The sequence below is a fragment of the Eptesicus fuscus genome, chromosome 7 (assembly GCF_027574615.1).
Source record: "Eptesicus fuscus isolate TK198812 chromosome 7, DD_ASM_mEF_20220401, whole genome shotgun sequence".
Taxonomy (NCBI): domain Eukaryota; kingdom Metazoa; phylum Chordata; class Mammalia; order Chiroptera; family Vespertilionidae; genus Eptesicus; species Eptesicus fuscus.
This window is the reverse complement of record NC_072479.1, coordinates 77,793,969-77,813,502: the sequence shown is the minus strand read 5'-3', so window position 1 is coordinate 77,813,502 and position 19,534 is coordinate 77,793,969. Positions and strand designations below refer to the sequence as shown.

General features: G+C 36.8%; 1 protein-coding gene across 2 annotated transcripts in view; it reads left to right on the top strand.

The window, feature by feature from the left end:
* PDE3A (phosphodiesterase 3A) overlaps positions 1-18,421 on the top strand; it is a 260,175-nt gene extending 241,754 nt beyond the window's left edge. For both annotated transcript variants that reach the window (XM_054719232.1, XM_054719231.1), the window contains 7 exons: positions 875-986; positions 5,892-6,005; positions 6,140-6,339; positions 7,877-8,080; positions 8,751-8,906; positions 11,103-11,361; positions 17,597-18,421. In XM_054719232.1, the coding sequence (XP_054575207.1) occupies positions 875-986; positions 5,892-6,005; positions 6,140-6,339; positions 7,877-8,080; positions 8,751-8,906; positions 11,103-11,361; positions 17,597-17,838 (1,287 nt within the window). In that variant the 3' untranslated portion in view covers positions 17,839-18,421. The remainder of the gene's footprint in view (positions 1-874; positions 987-5,891; positions 6,006-6,139; positions 6,340-7,876; positions 8,081-8,750; positions 8,907-11,102; positions 11,362-17,596) is intronic.
* The last annotated feature ends 1,113 nt before the right edge of the window (positions 18,422-19,534 follow it).

Genomic DNA, 19,534 nt, shown 5'->3' with positions numbered 1-19,534 from the left:
CTGCTCTAAATGCTGTTGTATTCCACTCTGCCACCAAAATAACCACTTCTCTCCCCAATACCTTCTTCTGCCCCTTTATTCTTTTTTCTTCATTGTTTGCATGTCAAAAATGCCAGTTACATCCAAAGGCATTTACTTAATTTGAGTCACTAGAGCTGTGAAAGGAATTGGGTGGATAATAGATATTCACAGGAGAAAGAGGACAAGCTAGAAAAAATAGTTTAGACATTGTTATTTTGAATAGAATAAATCTTTTTTCTCTATATATTTTACTCAAGGCAACCCTTTTTTCATAATTATTTCTTCTTATTCTTCACTAATACACAACTCTGAATTCTTTATTCTCTGGAAAACTTTTATACATATATATATCTATGTCTATATATCGATATAGACATAGATATATATATAGATATATATACACACACATGTATATCTAAAGAGAGAGTTATATATAGTTATGTATAGTTATATATATTGTTATATATAGTTATATATATAACCTGAATAAATTTAAGCTGTCTCATTCTTTTATTAGCATTTATAGTATGTACTATATAATTAGAAATGTAGTAAATATTATTCTCCAGTTAATGATATTACATGCAATTTAATTTTTTGATATGTTTCTATAGTGTATACTGCGTTCTGTGTTGGTTGTTTTTTGGGCGAATGTCCCTATCTTTAAAAATAAATTATGTCCTCCTTGTGCTCAGGTATTTCAAGGGCTAAGCACATAAAGGCCTTCAATATCAATTTGATATCTTGTTCCCAATAATTGTTTCTGTTGGACATAAATAATATGACTTTTTTCTTTTTATGTCTAATACACACTCAGGAATGTGCTTTAAGTCTTTGCCTTTCTGTCTTACAGGTATCATACAGACTTTTTGAAGACATGGGCCTCTTTGAAGCTTTCAAAATTCCAGTTAGGGAATTTATGAATTACTTTCATGCTTTGGAGATTGGATACCGGGAAATTCCTTGTAAGTCTAAGTTATTTGTGAAATAATACTTTAAAAATTCATATAATTTGCTAAGGTTAATGGTATATTGAATCACTATCAGCCAGCACAGAATTACATATTGTAAACTTGCCCTATGGCCACATGGTATATGGTGTCTAGGATATAATAGCCTGTGTTAAAATCCTGGACTCTTCACTTATCACATGTAGGAGAACCTGGGTCTTTTTTACCCTCTGTATGCCTCATTTCTTAATCTGTAAAATGGGATCATAATATCTGCTTCATAGAATTAATATGAGGATAAAATGAGGTAATACCTCTAAAACAATTATAATAGTTCCTTACATATACTAAGAGCCACTTAAGTGTGTGCTAAATAAATCATTAAATGTTCAATGTATTGCTCATTTTCCAATGTATGCCTTTCATTGACTGAATTCAACTTTTATTCTGGGAACTGCAAAGTTAAATCACTAACTATTGAAGTTTTTCCATATAAGGTAAACCTGGTTTGGGGTAGAGGGACGGTAGGATAATGGTCTAAGTAATAAAATAGAAAAGAAGAAACATCTGGAAGTAGTTGTGGAGCAGTTATTAGAAACATTTTTTTTAAGTGAAATAAATGGGAAGACCCAAGGAAAGGACACAACCAGTGTTCAAGCTTATGAACTTGGAATATTCTGAGGGAAAGTTTGTCATCTACAACCATGAGACATTGGAACACAAAGGAGATGTTCAATTATATTGTTAATATGTAGCACTTCAGGTAGCATCAGAACACGTAAGTAAAATTGTTCTACATGCTAAAAAATACATGAAACTGGAGAAAATGTCCATAAATCTAATCAGTGAACTTGTGGAAATATGTAGAAAGCATGTGGTACTTTTAGAAAATAAAAGCATAGCAAGAAAAATAGTCAAACATAATATATGGGTTGGAACATGCCTTAGAAATATGTTGTTTAAATCATATTTTAACTTTTAAGTTTTAAATTTGCTTTTATGTACCTTGGACTTTAGAACCCATGTCTTTTTGTAGTTACAAAGAGCTGAAGTAAATAAAAGTTATATGGAGAGGATAAAGCACAGGTATTTCCCGAAACTGGTATACATTGACCTAGTGACCCATTATTAAAGTGTCGTTTTTCAAGATGCCATGCACATGCTGCATTGGAATGAAAATGCAAAGCTGATGATGTGTGATAGCAAAGGAGAATGAAGAATTAAAACTACAAATTAGATGTGTGGGATTAGGAGAGAGACGAGCAGTGGGAGTATGAGAGGTACTTAAGAGCATTGGGCCCGTGGGGAAAGTCTGGTCAATGGGACTATGAAGTTGGAAGAGAGAAATGAGAAAGGGGTAGTTTGAAAGGATCTCAAGATAAATCTAGCTGCCCTAACCAGTGGATAGAGCATCAATCTGCAGACTGAAGAGCATCAATCTGCATCTTGGCTCAGTGGATAGAGCATCAATCTGCGGACTGAAGGGTCCCGGGTTCGATTCCGGTCAAGGGCATGTACCTTGGTTGCAGGCACATCCCCAGTAGGGGGTGTGCAGGAGGCAGCTGATTGATGTTTCTAACTCTTTATCCCTCTCCCTTCCTCTCTGTAAAGAATCGATGGAATGTATTTAAAAAAAAAAAAAAAGATAAGTCTTACTCTCTTAGTAATATTTCCAAGGCCCACCCTGGTTGGATGCCAGTGATTGACATGTGTTAGTGACTTCTCAAAGGTTAACTAGTTACATAAATACACTTTTATAGAAAGGAAGCCACCGAAAACACTAAACAACAGCTAGTTACCAGACTAACTTTACAAATTAATGTTGTATTTCCAAATATAGTTTTATGACATAGTCCACTTCAGGCAAGTTCCACTGAGCAATTGACATAATAATTACTAATGTTTCTATAGGTAGAATACCACTAAATCATAGGGAAAGTTGACAAATACTTAAGTGGAAAAAGAAGTTTCTAAATTCTAAATTTTTAAATTAGTTTTTACACTTTCTTATTACATGTTTATATGTTATAAGTAAATGGGTTTTTTTTTCCCCCTGAAATAGTGGGTTCTTCATTCTATGTGAAAAGAATGTGTTATAATAAACCTGCTTGTTCTATTAGAAGCCCCACTTTTCGTAAAGAGAATTTATATCTTCTCACAAGAAAGTTTTAGCTTGATTGGTGATCACATTTAAATAATAATACCTTGCATGTGGAAGGGTTGTAAATCTATACTAATCAAAAGCATTGTTTATCATTAATTATAATTGTCATACATAAAATTTTGTTGTATGTCTACTTTTTAAATATTTACTGCTAGAGAACTATATTTCTAACGACTCTAGCTAAATAAATCCGTAACTAAATGAAAAAAACATGAGTAACCAAAATAGAGTTAAATTAACTTTAATATGACAATGACCTAAAATTTTAGAAACTAAATTTTATTATACTTTGAAGTATACTTTAAATTTTTTCCAAGAAAGAAAATATGAAAACTTTTAAATTTTTACCCAGAACCCTTACCAAAATTTAAAGAATCTAGATTTTAAAATAGTTTCCCTGTATCTGATTTTGTCTATCTCTCAACCCAAACAGGCTCTACCAATACCCCAATACTTCCCCCTTCCACTCTGAAATTTTGGGTGCATGCACAAGTTTTCTTGACTAGCTATAGTGATGGTAATTACTGGTACACAGTAATTTTCCCAGCTTGCAGTAGGGAAAAGAACTCTCAGACGCTCTCTCCCAACACATCCCCTAGCCATCGCCCCCTCTGCCAAGAGGCCATCTTCTTCCACTACGGGGTCATCACTGCATTCTCCCTCCTCAAGGACTTAGCATAGCTTTTACTTTAACTTCGTCATTATATTCTCAGGAATCATCGAGAGAAAACTGGTGATCTGTGCTAATTCACCATTTTGTTCTAACAGCAATAATTTATTTTATGTGAACGATATTTACATTAATTACAAGCTTACTATATCATATACTCTTAAGATGCATTCCGGCCCTGGCCAAGTGGCTCAGTTGATTGGAGCATTGTCCCATATAGGAGGCAATTGGACAGCAGTGTTTCTCTCTCACATCAATGTCTCTCTCTCTCCCTTTCTCTCTCTCTCTCTTTTCCTCTTTCTCTCCCTCTCTCTCCCCTCCCTCCCTTCCTCTCTCTCTAAAATGAATAAAAGCATATCCTCAGGTGAGGATTAAAAATATAACAAAATAAAATATGCCTTAGCAGTTGTGGACAGAGCATTGGCCTGCGGACTGAAGGGTCGCTAGTTCGATTCCCATTCAAGAGCACGTACCTTGGTTGAGGCTCGATCCCTGGCCCGGGCTGGTGCAGGAGGCAGATGATCCATGTGTCTCTCTCACATTGAAGTTTCTCTCTCTCTGTCTCTTCCTGTCCCTTCCACTCTCTAAAAATCAATAAAAAAAATATCCTCAGGTGAGGATTAACAAATAAATAAATAAATAAATAAAATATGTTTCCTTCTATAATTCTCACAATTGTACTATCAAAGCTTTTATAAAGACATTTCTCAAGCATTCACCCAGCCCCTCACCTGAATTACCCACATCACCTAAAGATTTACTCAAAGAGTTCCTAGAATTGTAGGTAATAATCACCATCTACCTACATCCCCTGTGTGCGGCCAACACCACAGATGTCATGGTTTCTTCTTTCTTCTTTGACCAGGGGACAGGTCTTTCTCTCAAATTCCCATTAACATTTTTGTTCTCTTCTGTTTTCTCCTCATTTGTTCAATATTACTCAGAGATGTAATATGTTATATAGTTATATGCCAAAAAGCAACATTTTGGTCAATGACAGACTGCCTTTATGACGGTGGCATACCATACAGTCTAGGTGTGTACTAGGTATACCATCTAGGTTTGTGTAAGTGCACGCTATGATGTTCCCAATGACAAAATTGCCTAGTGATGCATTTCTTAGAACAGATCCCTGGCATTAGATGGTGTATGAATGTATTGGAGAAGGAAACTGTATCATGGTCAGTCAACAAAAATAAAATGTATAAAGTAAGCACCTTTATAATAAAGCATACCAATGAAGTATCATGAGGGCTAGATAAACAAGAGAAAACTTAGGAGAATTGCACCAGAAAAAGAAGGCGAGCAAAGAGAGCACTGGGCCTTTGGTCACTGTTCAACAGAAGCTAAACTGTACATATGAACTAGACCCCTCCCTTCCTATGATAATGACATTATTAAATTCTGGTTTCCCCATAGTTTTTATTCTTCTAAATGGCCTAACTCCCTACATTACTGTACAAAGAGGTATTTATTTTTCTTTTTAGGTATTTCCTATAACTTTATTCCCAAATCAGAATTTCTACATCAGGGAATATTACTGATCTTGGTTTTTAATTTTGCTTTGTGGATTCACTTTTATTATAGTATTTTAAGTTTGATTACAGAAGAATGCTGCTATATTCTATTCACAGATCATATTTGGATGCAATTTATCAGAGATGAGATATTGAGTGGTATAGGTCATTGGTCTGACCAGTTAAAATATGTCATGGGTCTTTCTTTAATCTACTGCCCAGTCTTATACAGAAGCATGGAAATAAGTATGAGAGTAAGCATTACAGTTGTTTCACATAGTGAGTTTCCTATATACATTAGGTTTCTGGTATGCTTTGGATATAGATTTTTATACTTTAGACATCTGCACACATAAAGAATATTGAGTGTTGTTGTTTTTTATTGTTACTATAGATATTACAGAATAATGGAAGAGTAATCAAAGAGTATTTGTCCTAGAATGTTTGGCCGACATTCATTGGTATATTAAAATGTTAGAACTAAACTATTTATCCAGTAGATGGCACTCTTAGTCCTTGGGCCCCAAAGTTCACAAATGAATGACTGTTCCTTTGCATTGGTTATATAGATCATAACAGAATCCATGCTACTGACGTCTTACATGCTGTTTGGTATCTTACTACGCAACCTATCCCTGGCCTCTCAACTGTGATTAATGATCATGGATCAGCAAGTGATTCAGGTACGTGCTAAGGACATCTGTGCTCTCTTGTGAGCTATGACAACAATAGGGTACTTTTTTTTGAGGAGATCAAGATAAATTATATCATTTAATTCTTTTTCAAAGTCTCAATTACTTTCATATTCTCTTTTCAGATTCTGACAGTGGATTTACACATGGACACATGGGATATGTATTCTCAAAAATGTATAATGTGCCGGATGATAAATACGGATGTCTGTCTGGAAATATTCCTGCCTTAGAGTTGATGGCACTGTATGTGGCTGCAGCCATGCATGACTATGACCACCCAGGAAGGACTAACGCGTTCCTGGTGGCAACTAGTGCTCCTCAGGTAATTCTATTTTGATTAGGAGAAATAATTCAATGGAGAGATTTCTCTGGGGGGAAAAAAATCAGTATTTTAAATTTGATTTATAATAGGCACCAAATAAATATGAGCTGAACTATATTCGGCCCTGACATAAAGTTCTTAGAGACCATGCTAACTTTGAAAAGATAACATGGTTTTTTCCAAGTTATTCATGGCAGGTATACAACTTGATTACCCGTGGAGATCCCTTCTCAATTTTTTCCTAAGGAAGAAAAACTACTTGAATTCATGTTTATGAACTGCCTCAAAAACAAAAATCCAACTTGTACAGAAGTCTCTTACTGAAAAGATTAGAGAACCAAATCTTTTTGGACTTTTAAGAATGCAAGGCTTCTTTGTATATAAATCCCATTCCTTCTAAATATATTTTTATTACAACAATTATGATTCTTAAGGTATTTTATTGGTTAGTCGGAATTAAAAATCAATTTATTTCATTTGAGGGAAATTTTTTCCTGAACCTAGCATTCCAAAATGGTAACTTTAAAAAAGCACATCTTAGCATATATTTACATGTAAGTCAAAATTAATCACTAGGTATCTAATTATCATTAGCTATTCAAATAAACTCAGTAAGCTTCTTCCTGTTTTATAGTCTAGAATTTTCTTTTACTCTAAAATAAAATAAAAATATCCTGTATTTTCCCCTGACTACCTACTTTAACTTATTTCATTAAACAGAAGCATTATTTTTTGTATAGTCATGCAAATCCTCTTGCTTCTTACTATTCAAATTGTCCTATTTTTATACCTCAGTAATAATGTTCTTCTGTCCTAATGCCTTTTGTTTTCTATCCTCTATCACACAGTCTTCAAGCATTTTTTAAGGCAACTTCCTCTTCTTCTGGGCCTTTTCTGGGCATTATTAGAGAATTGCAAACAAGTAGATACTGTTACCTTCAATTACTAGATAAAGGGTGATATTTCCTATGGTTGATCATGGGGTGAGAATGTTTTAAATTATGGGCTTGTCAGGAATTTCATTCCTCTTTATTAGATATATGTTTAAGAGGAAGTCATTCTGATTCTAGATGCAAAAATAACTGAGTTACCTCTCAGGTATATTAATATATTTGCATATTTCTATGGTTAAATTCCTGTGTCCTGCAAAGAAATCTAATAAAATCTAGCACTAAGCCTCTCACTTGGAAGTGTTTGGAATAAAGTTTCAAGTACATAACCTTTATTTCACCAAAAAAAGAAAAAGAAAGAAAAAGGAAGGAAGGAAGGAAGGAAGGAAGGAAGGAAGGAAGGAAGGAAGGAAGAAAGAAAGAGAAAGAAGGAAGGAAAGAAAGAAGGAAAGGAAGAAATTTAACCAAGAAGAGTAATCAACAGTCAATGTGCAGCATAAGTGATTCTTAATAACCAGCAGTCACAAAACTACATATTTGTGTTCCATGAAAAAAAAATTCCCAAAGCATTGCATATTCTCATCTGTTTTTGTAATTTTTTTTAACTTAAAAAATTGAACTCTTCCCTCTCTCACTTGTTTGCCTAGGCGGTGCTCTACAATGATCGCTCAGTTCTGGAGAATCATCATGCAGCTGCTGCATGGAACCTTTTCATGTCCCGGCCAGAGTACAACTTCTTAGTTAACCTTGACCATGTGGAATTTAAGCATTTCCGTTTCCTTGTCATTGAAGCAATTTTGGCCACTGACTTGAAGAAACACTTTGACTTCGTAGCCAAATTTAATGCCAAGGTAACTAGATTTATACCAGTCTTCATTTCATGGCCACACTGAAAGATGTCAAGGGGCTGAAGTATTGAAGAGTCATTGCTATCACCTCTTATATGTCCAATGTGAAAATGAAATGCAATAAAATGTTTAACTAGAAGCAGATAAATAGGCATTGGTCCCAATCTAGGAACTTGAGACATTGGGGTGCTGTCTATATTATATTTTGTGATACAGGAAAATAATGAAATTCTGTCATTGTGTTTTTGTTTGACTTAATTTGCTCCCATGTCTGTGATATATGAACATAAGTAATCTGGCAGTAGAAAAGTCAAAACTCTGAAGCAAAATTTCATATGTCAAACATAAATGCTCAAATTTTAATTCAAGAAAATTTCTTATTTGTAGCTACATTATTTTAATAGTAATAGATAACATGCTAATTTAAATAGCATTTATTTTCAACTGCATAATTAATAATTATTCATCATTTGTTATTTTATTTTTATAAACTATTTTACTATTAATTTATGCAAGGCAGTAACATTATTTTAAATAGCTGAAAAAATTCTCATCACTTGGCATTCTGATCTCCACATGGTAAAAAAAAACAATAAATATTGTATTGTTTATTCTCCTAGTCAACTTTTGCTTTCCTTGAGGTAAAACACATCCATCTTTGTTTCTCAAACAGGTAAATGATGATGTTGGAATAGATTGGACCAATGAAAACGACCGTCTACTAGTTTGTCAAATGTGTATAAAGTTGGCTGATATCAATGGGCCAGCTAAAAGTAAAGAGCTCCATCTTCAGTGGACAGAGGGTATTGTCAGTGAATTTTATGAACAGGTAACTGATTTCATCCATGCTTAGGCTGCTCATAAATTCTGCAAAGTTTCCAAAAGCTTTAAGTGTGATAAATCTATTTCATATTCACCCTAACATTAGAAAATGCACTGGCCAATTTTAATCACAGGATTAAAAAGATGACCAAAAATGGACTAAATTATAACCATGAAAACTCTAAGATAAAGTTATTTGCAAGTATTTTGAGAGATGTTGAAGTAATAGAGACATGGGAAAGACCACTGAAATATTGTCCTTTTACAAATTCATTATAATAGAAGCCAACTTAAGTTTAAATATATGAATATATAACAAATTAAGTTTACTTTTCTAAGAGAGTTAAGAACCACAGTGCATGAAAAGGCTTAAAAAACAGGCATTTTACTTGACATGTTAATGTGAGGTTTAGCAAACTACCAAAAAACTATCACCAAAATGTAAACATAAGTGGTCTTTCCCATATTACCCTCCACATTTCCAGATTATACTGGAAATATTGTGTTTAGTCTTAAAATGAATCTGGAGGTAGTGGAGCATGGATAAAGTACAGGGATCAGTGACATAAAAGCACATGAAGACATTAAAGGAACTGAAGATATTAATCCTGGGGGGAATAAAGGTGATATAATAACTATCTTCAAATACTTAAAAGACTGACATACAAATTTAGGATTAGGTTTACCATGAAGTAGTTGTGGAGATTAAAGAAGATATATTATATGAAATACTTGACACAGAATCTGATTTATAAGAAACATTAGATTCCTCTCTACTACCCTAAAAAGGGTATGAATATAACCAGTTTATAGAAGTTATGAGGAGATAGATTTCAGGTCAATGTCAGAAATAAATTTGCATTACTAAAGGCATCCAAAAATAGGATGAGACACCTTAACAAGTAATAAATGGTCTGGACATATTTAGAGAGATTAGAAAGAACTTTTACAGGTATTATTCACAAGATTCATATATACGATAAAAGGTTTGTGCTTCTAGAAAATAATGTACTGCCTTTGCTAGGAATGAGGTTAATTCATAATCAATCCTGAAATATTGAAATACAGGAAAACTATAAAGAAAAAGGAAAATTCACTTATAGTAATCCCCACTACATAGGCATAAACATTGTAAATATACTAGTATATTTCTTTATGGTTGACAATCTGATTTTTTTTCCAGAAAGATTTGAAACTGTTCAAAAGACAAACATGTATAGAATGATTCTATTATATAAATAGGTAAATAAGAATCTAGAAATCATATAATCACAGAAGATATAATTCAATCAAAAGCTAGGATAAGGTAGCAACTTTAATTGAACACTATCATATTTTAAGATTTCTGGTAGCCCAGGCAAAAAAAGGAAAACATGATAGAATATGTATTTGCTTGATAATTATTTCCAGCATTGGTTTTTATGATATACTAGAGGCCCGGTGCACAAAATTCATGCATGGGGGGAGGTGTCCCTCAGCCCAGCCTGCATCCTCTCCAATCTGGGACCCCTCAGGGAATGTCTGACTGCCAGTGGGATCGGGCCCCTGTGGGATAGAGCCTAAACTGGCAGTCGGACATCCCTCCGGGACTGCTGGCTCCCAACCACTTACCTGCCTGCCTGCCTGATTGCTCCTAATCACTCTCCTTCCAGCCCAATCAACACCTAACTGCTCCCCTGCTGGCCCGATCTCTCCCAACTGCCCTCCCCTGCTGACCTGGTTGCCCCTAACTGCCCTCCCCTGCCGGCCTGGTCAGCCCTAACTGCCCTCCCCTGCTGGCCTGAACGCCCACAACTACTCTCTTCTGCCAGCCATCTTGTGGCAGTAATCTTTGACCACATAGGGGCAGCCATTTTTGACCACATGGGGGTGGCCATCTTGTGCGAGGGTGTGAGGGTCAATTTGCATATTACCTCTTTATTATATAGGATTTATACTCTAATATAAGGCACACTGACTAATGTGATAAGAAATATTATCTGCTGAGACATTAAACCATTTCTTATATAGTTCCCCTTGATCAAAAGCCAAAGCCTCAAGATCAAAATAGTGGTATCTTTTGGGGTGGAATCTCTTAGCAATAAAGAGGGAATTCACACATGAATATCTGGGTTGTTGTGTATTTGCAAATTTTAGATGCTAAGCAAATGTTGACTTTACTTGTATTTTAAACTTTCCTTTCCGGATAACTTCCTATTTTTAGGGTGACGAAGAGGCCAGCCTTGGGTTACCAATAAGCCCCTTCATGGACCGTTCTGCTCCCCAGCTGGCCAACCTTCAGGAATCCTTTATCTCTCACATTGTGGGTCCTCTGTGCAACTCCTATGATTCAGCAGGACTGATGCCAGGGAAATGGGTGGAAGGCAGTGATGAGTCAGGAGATACTGATGACCCAGAAGAAGAGGAGGAGGAAGAAGAAGCACCAAATGAAGAGGAAACCTATGAAAATAATGAATCTCCAAGTAAGTTATAAAATCTTTTTCTAGGTTCAGATGAATCATCTGCTTTTTATGAATTATATACTTTTGAGTCCAAATATCATCTGCTGCATTTGATTATGGATAACCCCCTTCAATCTCATAAAAAGAGAAATTAGAGATTATGGGATCTATAATAATACCACGTTTATACAAAGACATGTTCTCTGTCATGAAGTAAAAAATAAAATTAAATTAAATAGTGGAAGCCTATTCTTCAGAGTATCTTAACGATTTCAGGATAAAAGAAATATCAGGTACCATATACAGAAACTATAGGCTATTATTGGCTTGGTAAGGGGGAGACCATGTAAAGCAATGGGAGATGGTAATCACTCATTCATTCAGCAGGAATTTACTGAGCACCTACTCTATGGCAGCCATTCTTCCAGACAGAGCTATGAACAAATCAGACAAAAGAATAAATAAATCCTTGCCCTTTAGACCTACATTCCAGTGGGGTCAGCAGACATTAAGCAAGATAAATCAGTAAATCAAAGTATGTTAAGTACTGATAAATGTTAAAACTTTTTAAAAGGTAAGGGGATATGAAATTAAAATTAAAAGGTTAAAATTTTAGATAGGGTGGCCATGGAAGGTCTAAATAAGAAAGACAGATGTTTAAAAAATTTTTTACAGACCTGAAAAAAGTGCAGGAGTAACTCATAAAGATAGAGATAAGATCATTCCAAGAGAACGCGAAAGCAGCCGTGTAAAGGTCCGGAGGCGGGTGCGGCTGGGTGTTCCAGGAGCATCCGGAGCTCTGGGTGGCTGAAGCAGAGAATGGGGGCTGTATGATGTGAGGAACATCAGGAGCGCTGGGAGAGCAGCGGCAAAGAGTGGGGGCTGTATGATGTGAGGTTTGAAGGTAGGGCTCTTAGATCACAGTATGGAGTTTGGCTTTTACTCTGACTGAGTTGGGAAGCCATCAGAGGTTTTGAGCAGAAGTGTTTGTTGATTCAACTCACATTTCAACTGCATTGTTTCAGCTGCTGTACTGAGTAAATTATTGAGTTTGGTGTAGGAAAAGGGGTCTGAGCAATGGGATGAGTTAAGAGGCTGTTGAAATTGCCCGAGAGAGATCTGGGGCTTTGGACTGAGTTAGTGGCAAGAGGGACAAGGAGAAGTGCTCAGATCTGGCCATTGATTTGGACTGCACAGTGCACCCAATCTAATCCATTTAATTAACTATAAAAACAGATTATTTTTTTTTCATGTTGTGAAGTATTCTCAACAAAGGCTCTTTGCTATTTCTCCTGCCCTCTTCCACCCGAATCCTACCCTGCCCCAGGCCTTCATCACACTGTTGTCTGTGTCCATGGGTTATGCATATATGCATACAAGTTCTTTGGTTGATCTCTTCCCACCCACCCACCTACTTACCCCGCCTTCCCTCTGAGTTTCGACTATCTGTTCCATGCCTCTATGTCTCTGGATCTATTTTGTTCATCAGTTTATTTTGTTCATTAGATTCCACATTTAATAAGCCAGTCAGAGAAAGACAAGACATAATGGAATTTTAGAAATGGGAGAACTAGTGATCATCTAGTTTAGCTGCCTCCTTTTACAAAAGACTAAACTGAGGCTCAAAAATTTAAGTAGCATTCCAAGGTGTAGATGTTTTCTGCGGAATCAGAAAAGAATCCCAAGTCTCCTCATTTTTAACTCCATGTGTATTTCCTCTTGTCCTTTTAATTTCAGAATTCATATCGACTATGATGGGTAGCTGGAGTTAGCCTGAAACTTAGACTTAAATTAAATATGCACTGATAACTTCAGCAATTTGTTAAACTTGGAGACCTCCCAGGAAACATAGAATAAAATGTTTCAATATGGTATCCTAGGGAAAGAAGGCTTTTTCCTACCTCATAATTAAATCTGAAAGATTCCTACAGCGAACTAAGAGGTTTCTAATGAAGTACTAAGCTGCATTTAGAATTTGAGCAATGAAAGGCTCTTTGTTCTCCTTTCAAGAGGTTCCAGTGCCGAACAATTTGGCTCCCAATACAAGCATGCTTTAGACCACCTGCAGACTCTAATCTACGCAAGTTCATTTGGTACAAACTTTCTTCTACGTCACCTCATTCAGTTTAATTCCAGAGAGGTTTACTGCTAATGTTCAACAGCATTAATAAGAGAACAAGCTGCTCTCACGGGGGCTGACCTGAAAGGAAAGGAAAAAAGTTGAGCTTTGTGTCAGCTCCTTCCCTGCGAATGGCCTGCCATGAATGTGTATAAATCTCGGATGGAATCATCACCCTGCATGGTAGGGTGTTTCCTATGCCCGTGATGCAATCCTGTGCTGAGCCAGTGGCCATCTGTAGCTCTCTTGATTCGAAAGGTTAGCATAGAAAGCATGTTAACCTTTTAAAATTTCTCAGCAGGAACTGATTTGGATTTAACTACAACATAAACAAGGTAGAAATAGACAAGTAAATGGCTCTGATAGGGGAGTATTTTAGAGACTTGCTTTTTAAAATCTAATGCATTAATCTATTTTATTATTAATAAATCTCCCTTGTTGAGAAGCTCTCAAATGAAGAAGTCTATGTCATGCTTCAGGCCCCTAGACATGCCCCCTCATTCTTCCCAGAATGCTACCAGCCCCTTCTTCACCCAGTGTAGTAAGTCTCATCATTGACATCTCATTCAAAGGTGTCATTTCCTTTGAAAAAAAATCTTACCTGTTTCCCCACGAGTTGAGTCTTTCGTTCACTATGGTTTGACATGTCAGAAATAAACTGGACTACACACTGGTCAAAAATGGCAAGGAAGACATTATTCAAAACCATTGCAATAAGGAAGAAAAACTGAACTCACCTCTCTTGAAACAAAGGCAGGAGAGTTTTTAAGGGCTGGGATGCACTAGTGACAGAGAATGGAGGAACTTTGAGGGAGTTGCTCACTTAGGCCATGTGTGTTTGCTAACTGGTGCTTATGGAAGTTAGGCTCCCAGATCCTTGAGATGATGTTCCCAAGTTATAAAACTGGCTAGAGGCTGGGAAATATATATTCCAAGGGGGCAGATAAAGAAGTAGCAGTTTGAAGCTCACCTCCCTTTTCTTAGAGCATTTACTTTATAAAACTTGAAAAAACCCTGTCTAAAGTTTATTCAAGCTGAGGGGACCATTAAGGCCATCTTGGTCACATGAGTATGTCTGTTATAAAATATAGCATGTGTATTTCATTTTTTTTGTCTTCTTGGCTTTCTGGCCTATAGATTGTATAAGCTCTGAGGCAAATTGGTCATTGTTTCCATAGCATCCAGAAAACTGTATGTCAGTAAGTAGGTGGTCAATATAGGTTTGATTGATGGGTCCATTTCATAAATAAAATAATGAGTAAAGTAAATATATATTTTTTTAATTCTTGCTTAAGACTGCCTGTATCCATTCTCCCTAGCATTTAAGCATTTAACCAGTTTTTTTAATGTGTCTATATGGTTCAAAAGTAATTCAAGATTATTTTATTTCATGTCCTTTTTCTGAACTGTGGTTTAAAAACTGATCTTGTCCTATAAAGTACAAGAAATTCCTGTGGTATATTAAAATGAAACCATTGTAGCAATCATTAGCACTTACACAAAAATTCTGGTGTATGACCTCCAAGACAGCTAGTTCCTTTGGCACATCTCATAGCAATTGACTTTTTAATTTTTTTCTCTTTTGCTATTGTGACTATTTTGTCCTCCTTCTCCTTTTCTTCCTCTTCCTCCTTTTCTTCTTCCTACTCTTTTTCTTCTTCTTTCTTCCAGAATATATATTGTAAATCATTAGTACTTCATTAAGGAAACCCAAATATCTGAATATGTGATAACTTGTACTGTTAATTCTTTGATATAGTCTCAAGAAGATCAGAATTTCCTGTGGACCACTTTTTCATATCATTATACTATTTTTATCACTTATCAATACTTCATTATTTACTTGCAACGTTGGAACAGAAACTGGAGAGAACGATTCATTTGCTAAACTTCTACTGAATACTTACAAAAGGCTGGAGCTTTGTGGATATACACACAAAAGGGGGGAATTGCTTCTTTCCATAGGGAAGCTTACAATCTAATGGTAGGATTTAGCCTAATTTATAAATTCTTCACCTGAGTCTAAAATGGTCACCCAGATGAAAATACTGAGACTTACATTATATTCTGGAAGCTTAGAAGAGAACAGCCCTCTCTTCTCAGCTCAAGGTCAACTGCCTACTTTACCTCTCCTCTTGTAGGTGTCTCCGACACTTTATGTTCAATATACCCCTCTAATCTGCTCCTCCTCTGACGCTTCCTTTCCCAGGACATCATACCACCATCTACTCAGCTGCTCTGGCCAGACAGTTCAGGGTTGTCTTTGATTCCTCCCTCTTGTTTCCTACATCTAATCAGTTGCCAAAGTTGTATTGATTGAGCTTCACAAATATGTCTCACATTTATCTATCTTCATTTTCATTATCCCCATCTTAGTCCAAGCTACCGTCATCATACAGAATCCTCCCAGGTGAGGCATTTCCCTCTCAGTCTGTTACCTTTCAAAGACTTTATAAAACTCAATATAATTGTAGATACTTGTTCACTCTATAGATCCCCGCTAGAGTAAAAGCTCCATGCTGGCATGTATCATATCTATCTTGTCTATCAGTGAATCACCAGACAGTGGCACACGTAGTACAGATTAGGTGCTGAACAAATGCATAAGGAATTGGAAGCCTCAATAGTAAATTATGGCATCAATGCAAAGTATTTAAAACAGCTTATGTTTCTTCAATCAAGACATGCAATGCTGTGAAAATTGTCTTCGGTACTTCCATATTGAAAACATTAAATTGTTTGGACACAGTAAATGTAATCTGTTTATGAAATGCATATTTGCTGAGCCTTGCCCTGTGTAAGATCTGTGCAGTTCTTCACAAGGCTGCCTCAGAGAGGCTGGAGTCTAATAAAGGAGCTGGAATCTATGAGAATAAGATAAGTGCCTTCGAGGATTTAGGACGTTGTTTTTGATACAAGTGACAAAACTTCAATCAAATGAATATATACACAAAAGGGAAATTATTGGCTCATGTAAACATAATGGTGGCTGGTATTAGAGCTAACTTGCTCCTCTTCTTATCTCTGACTCATCTGCCTAACGGCTTGTTCTTTCAATCTTGCTCTATGTTAACTTCATTCCAAATACATTAGCAGAGAAGAAAATATCTCCAGTCCTGACTCCCAGACCTCATGCTCACGCTGCACCAATAGTAAAAGTCCCAGGGAAGGACTCTGATAGGCCTGAATTGGGTTCCATACCTGTGCACTGGCCAATCACCGGGACACAGCTATGTTGTCGGAAGTGGGTGGGGAAGTTGAATTTGATCGCCTTTTCCAGAACTATGTAACTGAAAGAAAGGGTCACTCTCTCTAAATGATTTTGAATGTGTAGTTTCCAGAAAAAGAGATAATGATCATGAGAAATTAAAAACAAACAAACAAAAAAACAGGAAACTATCTGCTGTGAGAAGCATAGAGAGAGTGACAAGAGAGTTTAAGAGAGAGAGAGGTTGAAAGATTTTACTTAGAAGAGGAATTCAATGAAATGGGACTGGATTTCAAAATAAGAAATGGACATGAACTTTCAGTGACTGAGAAGAGCATTTCAGAAGGAGGGGCTGTACCAGCTAGGAAGTAGAAGCGTTCAGTGTATGTACAGAAAAGAGGGCAGGTACGTGCAGATAGAAAGCAGCCTGCAGATGGAGGAAGACTGCAAAAGTGTGCTTGTGCCAGCTTGTGGGAAAACTTTGAGAGGAGTTTGAAATTAACTTATTAGTGCACATGAAGCAGAGCTGTAACATCAAAACCATCTTTAAAGACATCAGTTGTGTGGACTCTTGTGAGTTGAACTGGTTAACAAAGTAAAGGAAGGCATAGCAAGAAGTTATGCTAGTTATCTTTTGGTGAAAAGTCTTGAGAGTCTGAAGGAGTGGGAGTAATACCAAGATACCAACAGAACCTTGTATTGACATTAACAAATATCAACTGCCATTCAGAGACCTGCCCCGATGCTATATTAATGGTGATCACCATCTCCCTCTTCTCTCCCCATTCCGGAAATGACATTATTACCATACACAAGTCCAGTGATAGATTTCTGTATCCATTTGGTACTTAATTCCCATCAATAATGTGAAAAGAAATAACTGTTGTATTCAGAACACAAATAAGTAGTCTCATTTGGTGTTTTCTCAGGAAAGAAAACTTTCAAAAGGAGGAAAATCTGCTGCCAAATAACTCAGCACCTCGTGCAGAACCACACGATGTGGAAGAAAGTCATTGAAGAGGAGCAGCGGTTGGCGGGAATCGAAAGCCAGTCCTCGGACCAGTCTCCCCAACAGCATTCCTCAGAACACATCCAGGCCATCAGGGAAGAAGAAGAAGAAAAGGGGAAGCTGAGAGAAGAGGAGACCCCAGCCCCACAGCCAAACCAGTGACAGTGGATAGAATGAGCTCTGCCTCGAAACCCAGTGACTTGTCACAGACTCTTTCCAAGCCAGCACAACACTTAGACACAACACTGTAGAAATACGAGAAGATGGGCAAATGGCCATTGCATTTGGGGAGTCTTCGCATTTTATGTGTTTATTTTTACAGTGAGGTACATGGTTAAAAACTCTTGCTCAGAGAAGCTTTCACCTTGCAACACCAGCTTCTAAGGATTTTTTTTTTTAAGGAAGAAATATATATATGTGTGTGTGTATATAAGCTCTCACGTAGATACAAGTAAAACATATTCACACACACACACACGCACACACATACACACTGAAAGCCAGAAGTACTGGCTCCACATTTTAGTAACATTCATATTAAGATATATAGTGGTCACTGTGATATAATAAATCGTAAAAGAAAAAATAAAGGAAAATGAAGGAAATGGTGAGGCTTAGCAGGGAACAGGGCAGCAAATGTAGGTTACAACTAAGAAGCTTTTGCTCTTAGGACTGAGGGATGAACGTTCCAGAGAATTATTTGAATTCTTATACACCCTACCAACATCGTGTGTGTGTGAGTGTGTGTGTGTGTGTGTGTGTGTGTGTGTGTGTGTGTGTGTGTGTACGTACGTTTGAGAGAGAGGATTGATGGGGTGTTTGTGGGTATGGATGTTAGTGTGCATGTAAAGAGAGATTTTTGTGGTTAGTAATTTATAGAATTCCACCAGCAGATGACTCAACACATGTGAACAAACGGAGGGAAGTTCGCCCTGGAGTGTCTTTGAGAGGCAGCCATTCCCAATGCCTTCCTCCATGTAGCTACAATAAAGGTCCCTCTGCAGAGGGAGGGGTGTTCACGGGCTGGGTGAGAGGGCCACGTGATGCTAAACAACGCTTGGACGCTCCCCATCACCAGCCTTAACTGTGGAAAACTGAGGCATTTTCCCATCTACTGGCCTACTGAATGTGTAGGGGCTGTTTGTCTGCGAGTATGCCTGTCACTCACCTAAGATCAAATCACCATTAAGGGGATGGCATTCTTTATGCATAAACACCTAGGAACAAGCTGGAGTCCAGCCTTTTCATCAGGTGAGAATTCTGAAAGGTTTTCCAGAGAAGACCTGGGAATTGCTCTTCACAGTGATCCCCATGTCTTAATCTGCTACAAACTGTGCATGGTAGAAAAAGAAAGGAAGGCAAACAGAAACCGTGTGAGGGATGAATGGGGAAACTTTCAAACTAGGGTTTGGTGTTGGTTGACACAGTGAAAGCCCGATTCTTGGCAGCTGTTGAAGATTGGCTTTTGGGTGGCAAAGGGCCCACTGACCAACCCTGTCGTGGTATTCCACACGCTGTGTGATGGGGTAGCTTCTATCTGCAATCTGGCCCATTGTCATGCTTCTTTTGGCAGGGAAGAATATGGAAGGGTTTGGGGGGACTGGGCCTGTTATTGAAAGTCTTTTTGTTTTTTTTTTTTTGGTTTGTTTGTTTATCTACACTTGTTTATGCTGTGAGCCAAACCTCTATTTAAAAAGTTGATACTCACTTTCAATATTTTATTTCATATTATTATATTTGCCATGAATAGTTATCTTGATGTAAATATAAAGATTTTTTTGTTTCTGTAGATAGTAAACTTTTTTTTAAAAAAAAAAAAGGGAAAATGGAACATTTTTATAAAGTTGCATTTCAATCA